The sequence below is a fragment of the Nannospalax galili genome, unplaced genomic scaffold (genome assembly GCF_000622305.1).
Source record: "Nannospalax galili isolate Female #2095 unplaced genomic scaffold, S.galili_v1.0 scaffold1282, whole genome shotgun sequence".
NCBI classification, from domain to species: Eukaryota; Metazoa; Chordata; class Mammalia; order Rodentia; family Spalacidae; genus Nannospalax; species Nannospalax galili.
Genome location: NW_008348795.1, coordinates 593,581 through 602,548, shown reverse-complemented (window position 1 = coordinate 602,548; position 8,968 = coordinate 593,581). Strand labels below are relative to the sequence as shown.

Here is an 8,968-nt window from a genome sequence, read left to right as displayed (position 1 = left end):
TGTGTGTGTGTGTGTGTGTGTGTGTGTGTGTGTGTGTGTGTGTTTGGAGTGCTGGGGATAGAATCTAAGTCTTAGGTGATCACTCTCTCATGGTGCTACATTCCCAGATGAATAATTTTGCATGTCAAGTGGGACAGGGTTGGTTCCAAAACCAGTTCCCAAGTTTTTCATGTTTTCCAGTTCTGCATGTAAAGCACCCAGTTAGAGATGATCACCTATAGTGATTCCTATCGTGCTGTGCTGCTGAAAAGATAAAGCACTTCTAGTGGAAAACACTCATCACCTGGGGCACAGTGGGTGGCCTGTACAAAGCTTAATGAAGATGTATATTAGTTGGTATCTTTATATTTAGAAAGCAAAGGAGAAAGCAGCACAGAGGTTAGCCCCTGTGCAGAAAAGAGGGCAAAAGTTTAAATGTGGTACTGTTAGGGCTACCTTATGTCTCTTCTTGCTGGGTTTTAATAGGTACCTTCATTGTCTCTAAGCCAAATGTGAGCGGGCCTACAGAGGAAGTGGTCAGCCCTCTTTTGAGCCATGTAAGTAGGCATGGTTCAGCTTTTCCATGCAGGGCTCTGCCAGCAGTCAGGTCAGAGTAAGCGTGGAGGCAGAAGGCAAAGTCCCTACAGAGGCTCCCCAAGAGCTGCACTTTTGTGTCAGATGACTACCCAATTTTGCATAATATAACACAAAGTGAATTGTTTGTGTGAAATATTTGGAATATTCTATGGATTGACACTGAAGTGACAATAGAATGTTCCAGAGCAAATGTTTTCATAGATTTGTCTACTTATCAGTATTTATTGAACAACTACTATGTGAAAGGCATTAGGAACAAATCAGATGGAGAAAACTTTTCCCAGGCCCTGGGGCCCAGTTTGATGCCCTCATTAAAGCTGAGGTAGCTATAGCCAAGTCACCTGTGTAGGTACCTTGCTACTGTCACACAGGAAGTGGCAGCCTTGCAAGTTTCTGCCAACCCATGAGAAGGGTAGGAGCCACGAGACAGTCCAGTTTCACAAGCAACTTTTTCCTCTAAAGGAAAATTGTGCAATTTCTCATTTGCTTTCACAGTCTGAACAGGCTTAATAGTACATGGAAAATAAATAAAAAAGGGAATGCTCTGCTTTTTCAAGAAGATAGATGTGGTCTGAAGCTGGAAGTATATTAGTAGTATTTTACAGCTGTAAGGAAAATGTGGTATTTGTGGAATCTCTCCAGACCACTTGATCATCCCGAGAAGCAGCAATCAAGGGGAGAATGTGCTTCATTTATAAGGGAGACAAGCCAGTCTCTGTTTGGAAAACAGCCCCTGATGTCTTCTCTGCCAGCCTGCAGTCAAGCGGGGGCTCTAGAACTGGGGTCTTTCAATCTCTTGCTATAACACAATCAGTAAGGGTTTTCTTCCAAAGTAGTTAAATTAAAACTTCATTCAAAACACTTTTTCATATGCCACTGACAGAAAGGTAAACTGACATTTTTTAGAGAACAATTTGGTAAGAATTACTTGAAATTCATCCAAATTTTGATGTAACAATTCTATTTCTTCTGAGAATTTATCTTACAGATATGCTCACCAAATCTCACCAATGTATGTCTCTGTATTGTACTTTAGTTTTGTAAAGAAATGACCTAACCATGTATTGGTAAGAGATTGGTTTCACGGATTCATGCAATGAAAAAATATGCAGCAATCTTAAAAACTGAGGTAGACCTACAGGTTATGACCTGGAAGACTTCAAATAGGTATAAAAATGTATACCACTGAATTTTATGACATTTGAGAATTTAATAAACATTTCTGAGATGACATAGGAAAAAGTGTTCAAAGTTCCAGTAGGTGCTGGGGTGGGGTATCAGGACAGTGACCTCATTTCATACCTATCTATATTTTTAAAAAATATTTTATTATTTTTATTTTATGTGTATGCATGTATTGCCTGCATGTAGGTAAGTGCACCCGTGTCGAACAGTCAGTGTTCTTATCTGCTGAGCCACCTCTCCGGCACTGCCCCCCATGTACATTTTTTTTAAAAGACTTATTTAGGGACTGGAGAGATGGCTCAGCAGTTCAGAACACTGGCTGTTCTTGCAGAAGACCAGGATTTGAATCCCAGCACCCACATGGCAGCTAACAACTGTCCATAACTCCAGGGGATCCAACAGCCTCTTCTGTCCTCTGCGGGCATTGCGTGACATAGGTGTACTTACCTACATGCAAGCAATATACACGAACACATAAAAATTATAAGTAATAAAAAAAGATTTATTTATTCTTATTTTATGTGTTTTACTGCCTGCATGTATGTAAATACACCATGTGTGTGCAGTATGCACACATGCCAGAAGAGGGTGTAGGGTCCCCCTGAAAGTGGAGTTACAGATAATTGTGAGCTGCCATGTGGGTGCTGGGGATTGAACTCTGGGCCTCTGGAAGAGCAGTCAGTGCTCTTAACTGCTGACCCATGAGTCCAGCCTCTTTCTGCATTATTTAATGCAGAAAGTAATATAGTAATTGTATAGTAACAATGAAGTAATATATGGCTTAAAGCTCTGTTTAAAGAGAGCAGTTTAAGATGAAGTTTCTTTGCTGACATGGCAATACAGGATGTGGAAAACCTTAAAAATGAGTATTTTCCTCTGGGATATACCTTCATCCTTTAGTAACAGATCTCCCAGAACAGAATGAATAGCTGTTTATTTTCTTACGGGACTAGGGTACAGACTGATAGGGCAAATTACCTGTGTAATATATCCAACTGAGCCTATAGAGTCTATACTGTATTTGAGTAGAGAGCTGTGCCTTTTTGATTTTTTTTTTTTTTAATAGGATTTCTTCTTTGCAGAGCTGGAGGGAGGTGGCAGCCCGAGAGGGAAAAAGTATTCGGTGAAGGTCAGGCTGTCACGCTCTCCGACTGCAGCCTAATCTTTGTGGACTTCCTGTCTTTCTCCTTGACAGGCATTCCCACCCTTCCCTGCCCCCTTTCTGGCTGGATCTTTCTCATAGCATTTACTGCATGTGCCAAACTAGCTACTTGTTCTGTGAAGGAAAGGACTGGGCAGTTCTTTTCACTGATGGAACTTCAGCACGTGAAACTGTACCCACATACAGTCTACCACAAACATCTATCAAACCAATGACAGAGTGGGTACATATAAATACACACCCATGTACAAATACATATATATATTTTAAAATGTATCAGTATCATTGTTGAGAAAAGCAAGCTGACTACTGCCACAATATTTAGTTGCCTTCCTCTAGTTCTGGTTTGCTAGCTATAAAAATAAAAGCAGCTCACGTTTCCTGGTGAGACTCCACTGTTCACCACATGGTTAGAACTCTTCTCTGGTGCTGATGCCAGTGGCCTCTGTTAAACAGAATTCAAATCTCTGCTCTTGGCATGCATAGATGTTTGTCAAATTACTCAACTAAATCAAAGAGGGAAACGATCTTCGTAGGACATTAGGTCAGTGTGTTTATTTATTGGGTATTTGGTTTTGTTCTTGCTTCAGACAGCATCATATATAAAACAGGCTGACCTGGAATTACTGTGTAGCTGAGGATGACCTTGAACTCCTGATACTCCTGTCTCCACCCCCAAGTGCTAGACACCATATCCAGCTTCAGGTTTGTTTATTTTAAAAGTAGTTACTTAAAATGCAAGGGTCTTCTGCTGACTGCTAGCTGAGGACTTCCTGCTCATGACCACCCATGTGTTCAGCACAGATAACCTTCCCCTGGCAGCTGTTTCAGACCAAACCTAACTGCATTTTGACCTTTTTGAACCAAGCTCAAATGAAACAACTGCTAAGATAGCTATGTCCTTCCATTTAGTTGACTCTTTGCTCAACAAATTGTCGCTACAGACAAACGTCCTAATAGATGTACCAGGAGGGCTATGAAATCTGATTCTCATATAAAGAGGCAAAATTCACAATGATAGAGAAATGTCATTATTACCATAAAATTTAGACAAACTCCTGTCTGAAAAATGTAACAAAGTTAAGGATTTCAATTATGTTCTTATAAAGTTTAAAAGTTTCATTTGCTACTAAACCTGAACAGCCATCACTAGCTTCAGCCACTAACCCTGGTAAATTTCCAACAACTTTACAGAAACTACTATTGTGATAGGCTCTGAAATGACTTTTTCTTCAACTCAGGTCATACCTTAGATACAAAGCAAGGTGCATCACTTTCATTAGTGAGTTCTTATTGGCAAATAAAAGTGTTATCTAGTGGCTTCTTTTGACTTTCCACATAACATCAGAGGGGTCAAGAGAGTGTTCTGATTCACAGCCTCAGTTTCCGAACCAGTGCCAAACAACGAAAGTAGAGATGTGTAAGTGCTTCAGTTGTAAGAGAAAAGTAGGTAAGGAATTGGCCTGAAGGATAACTGTGGACAGCTGAATGAAGGATTTCACACATGACATGACATGATCAGAGGCTCTTATATTCACTAGATTAATGAGAGAGAGAGAGAAAGGGGGGATGGACAGAGACACAGAGACTATCATTGGTTTTGCCAGTTTCAAGACTTAGTTCTGATACAGACCCACATCAAAGACCAGTGCGTAGGGAGATAGAAATAGTCTAGTCTGCTCCTGGGGGTAATATTCATGTTGATGTAGGTACCTACATTTTGAGGTACTTTTCCATTGAATAACTGTCTTGTGATAAAGAAATAACCGTGAGAATAAATTCATTTTGATTCATGATATTCAGAAAGTAACATGAGAAAATGCCTTCATTATGTAGCACCACTGTCCTCACAATCCTTAGGTGGCTCCCTGTGTCCTACTTTTGCAGGCAGGCTCTGAGAGTCCTGCACCATTGCAGCCCAGCTTCCCACCAAGCCCACATCCATTGCCCTTCACCCACAGCAGCACATCAGGCCTTTCCCCACTGACTGCTCCCCTGTACTTTTGGCTTTTCTTACCGTTTCCAAACACTGGAAAGCCAGCTGTTCTTTACTCCCCATTTCCTCAATTCCAACAACATGACAGACAGGAGCTGCAGTCCCATCTTCCTAAAAACCCTTCTTAAACCCTTCCTTGGCACTTATTCTAGAAGTTTTTAGACCTTTTGTTCCAGGCACCTTCATTTCCTGTATTAGTCCATCTACTCAAGTGGCACTCATGTGTTTTAATCTTTTCTTTTGCAGTTCCAAGAACAGACATCACGCTTTACTGTGAAGCAAACCAGTGACACAATTCAGTCCAGTTCAGTTCTCACAGTACCAGCTGGCTAGTGGCTGAGGGAGGGGCCCATAGTAGGTCTCCCTCTTGTTAACTGGTCATGGTCCTCAGGAGTGTGGATCAAAGATGGACAGCATGAGGGTCATGGCTCAGATGCCCAGGCTTTCAGAGAATAATCTGCCTCGTTGAAGTTTTGCACAATAGGATGGGAAAAGGAAGCAGATAGGAGTCTGAAAAAGCTGCAGAGTAAGAAAAGCCTTTCTTTGCTTGGTTTCCACCAAATCAAGATGAAGATATTTCCTGTTTTTAAGTGAGAGCTATCAAAGTTTTCCCATTAGAACCACTTAAAATTCATGTTTGCTGACCGCAGATATACCACAGAATCCTCTATCCCCAAACTGCCTCAAGGAAAAGTGCTTCCAAAAGAACAAGGAAGTCACACTATAAAAGGAGTAACCCATACATGCTCAGGCAGGTCTAGGACACACCAGAGCATGCTCAAAGGGTGAGCGGCTGTAACTACTACTACCATCCAATCTACAACCACATTGCAAACCAGCTCTTCTTCAGAAATGTGCCCACACATTAAACCTTAGGTGTTAATACAGCCGTGAGTATACAGTGACTTTATAAAGTCTTCTCACTTTAATTAACAAATATTTATGTAAACATCTGCTGTGTCCATGGATATTCATGTATGCATGCATATGTGTACATGTAAATGAGGGAGAGATCCTGAGGCTCCAGAGTCCTGAGGATACGAAGAAGAACTATATATAGAACTATATATGACTTGTTACTCAAGGAATCAGGAGCCTTTCAACATGTGGTGTGTGTGTGTGTGTGTGTGTGTGTGTGTGTGTGTGTACAGGGGTAGTGTTTATGTGTAGGCCAGAGGCTGATATTGGATGTCTTTCTCAGTTACTTCACCACATTTTTTGAGACAGGGTCTCTTAATGAAGCTGGAACTCACCCATTAGGTTAGACTGGCTGACCAGCAAGCCCCAGGGATCATCCTGTTTTTGCCTCCCCAGCACCATGTGCCAGGGGTCTGTACTCAGGTCCTCATGCTTGCCCAGCAAGCACTACCAAGAGAACCACTTCTTCAACCCTCAACATGCCTTTGACTGCAACCTCCTGGTATCCTGTCACCAAGCCTGTGTACTAATAATTACAGAGGGGGCTATAATGAGGGAGACTGTCATATATTCATGAGGGAATGAACTTCCCCTACTCCTTGTTCGCCTTCATGAACAAAGCAGGACCTGGCCTGAAGGCCTGCTTGGCCCTTCCAAATCCTGGCACTCAATCCAGGCCGGGTTTGCAGATGCCAGAGAATGCAAGCCTGTCTGTCACAGACCGGTCTGTTACCTCCATCGCTGCAGGTCCTGGAGTCTGATGCTAGGCTGTCCGTGGAACCTGTGGTGAAGCTGACATGGACCCCTCTGAAGGATGGGCTGAGGCTCTCTGCAGAGCTCTGGCTCACTTTTTCCAAATCAGAGCTGCTTTTGTTCATTTTTAGCAGGTGCCTGGAAAAGGAACAAACAATGAAAGTGATTCAGTTGGTTTCCATTGAAAGACCCAGATAATAGGTTATGAACCTCCCATGCTCTTGAAGCCTAGCCAATGCCAGCAAGTTCCAAAAATGATTTGGGGAAGTGAGAACCGGTTCTTCTGAAATCTCATGCACATGAATGGAAAGAGGGCTAGGAGAAAAGTCATTAATTCCGACAAACACTAAAATTCTGCCTTGGGAGAGCACGCTGCCTTCATATCGGACCCCATCTGCCATTTATGCCATCTGTTATATCCTGGGAAACATGGCTAAAAAGAATAAGAAACAGCATCATCCCGTCTGCTCTATAGAAATGCACAGAGACTGTATGGAGATCTGTACAGACAGGGTGGTTTTCGCAAGATCTGAGGTGACTGTCAAACTAGGGCTAAAACCATGAGGTGTCTTTTTTGCCTGGCACTCTACTGCCCTGGCTTTGGAGGGTCTTAATTGTTACTTGGAACTAAAGAAAAGTTTATTTAAAATTTAACCAGACTTCCAGTGAAGTGCTTAAAGAGAACCAAATTCACCCTTAAACCTAAACTGTCCTTTGACTGCCTATGAAATCTTTTGTTGTATAGCTTAGATAAGCATTACCAACATATCAGAGACCTGAATACTGACTTTAAGGATAGAGTCCTTGCCTCAGAAGAAGCAGCTCCAGTATTTGGTAGAGTGAGTGTTCAGCTTTCTAACTGATCTCTCCTTCCCCCTTTCTAACAACTGAACATTCACTTCTAGCCTGACATTTTCAAGCTGAAATGAGACATCTGGTGATCAGTCCAGCTCTTTGCCTGCTGCTGCTAATCCCCATTTGTCTCAACTGATGCTTCTGGATGGCATCTCTGTTCTGTTATATGCTTGCTATGCAAGCATGAGGACCAGAGTTCAAATCCTCATCAGCCATGTAAAAAGCCTGCCATGGCTGCTGGAGGCAGAGATAGGGGGACCCTGGGAGGCAGAGATGGGGGGACCCTGGGAGTATCTAGTTGGCCAGACTAGCTAACGGAGCTTCTAGTTCAGTGAGAAACCCTGTCTCAGGAATAAGACGGAGAGTGATAGAGGAAGATACCCGACTTCTTCAGATCTCTGTATGAGTGAGCACATGGGCACATTCACCCACAAACTGCCATATACATGCACACCACACACACACACACACACACACACACACAGGAAATCACCAAGAGAGAAGCTCCTGCATCCTGCCTCCTGAGCTGGCACAGTGCCCACTTCACATATGGAGGAAACATTTGATAAGATGTGTACAAATAAACAAAAGTAAGAGACTGACAAATATGCTTATGTGTGAACATGCAAACACACACACACACACACACACACACACACACACACACACGCCAAATTTGAAAGAAAGGGGAATTCTTGGTGCTACATGCAAAGGGATCCCAACACCGGAGCAGGACCAAGGACTCTTAGGACAAAGCACATGTTTGTTGTTGGTTCTGGTAGAAGCTTTTAATTTACTTTCTTATCTATTTATTTTTGAGATAGGGTTGTACAGTATAGTCCTGGCTGGTCTTGAATTTGTGAACCTCCCGCCCCAGTCTCCCAGGCACTGGTACTTATGGGTGTAAGTCACATTTAGTTTGGCAGATACTTCTCATCACTTTGGAGAAAGTTTGTTTATAATTTTTCAGGAGTTTTATCTTTTAAAATCACTTCTAATTATTAAAATTTTAAATATTTCATTTATTATTTTTATTTTATGTGTATGAGTATATAGCCTGCATGTAGATAGGTAAACCGTGAAATGCCCATAGAGGTCAGAGAGGGCTTCAGATCCCCTGGAACTGGAGTTATGGATGGTTGTTAGCCTCCATGTGGGTGCTAGGAATTGAACCCCAGCCCTCTGCAAGAACAGCCATTGCTCTTAACTGCTGAGCCATCTCTCCAGCCTCCACTTTTTCAATTTAAATTAAATTTAAATTGATAACTAAAATGTAAAAAAGACTACACATGAGTGGGGTACTATATGGTGTTACTAATAACTTTTCTTCCTTTTCTATTCTTTTTTTGGGGGGGGGGCGGGGACAGGGTCACTCACTGACCTAGGGCTTGACAAATAAAAAGAGACCCAGGAACGTGCCTGTGTCTGTCTCCCTAGTGTTGGAATTATAAGCAGGTGCTACCATACTTGGCTGTTTTTTTTTTAATGTGGTTCCTCAAGTATGCAACCCCACTACTACCTTT

At 42.2% G+C, this 8,968-nt stretch overlaps 1 protein-coding gene across 1 annotated transcript in view; it reads right to left on the bottom strand.

The window, feature by feature from the left end:
* The window catches only part of Prag1 (PEAK1 related, kinase-activating pseudokinase 1), a 58,912-nt gene that overhangs the window by 12,735 nt on the left and 37,209 nt on the right, over positions 1-8,968 (bottom strand). The window contains exon 4 of the mRNA XM_008846059.3: positions 6,571-6,728. Within this exon, the coding sequence (XP_008844281.1) occupies positions 6,571-6,728 (158 nt within the window). The remainder of the gene's footprint in view (positions 1-6,570; positions 6,729-8,968) is intronic.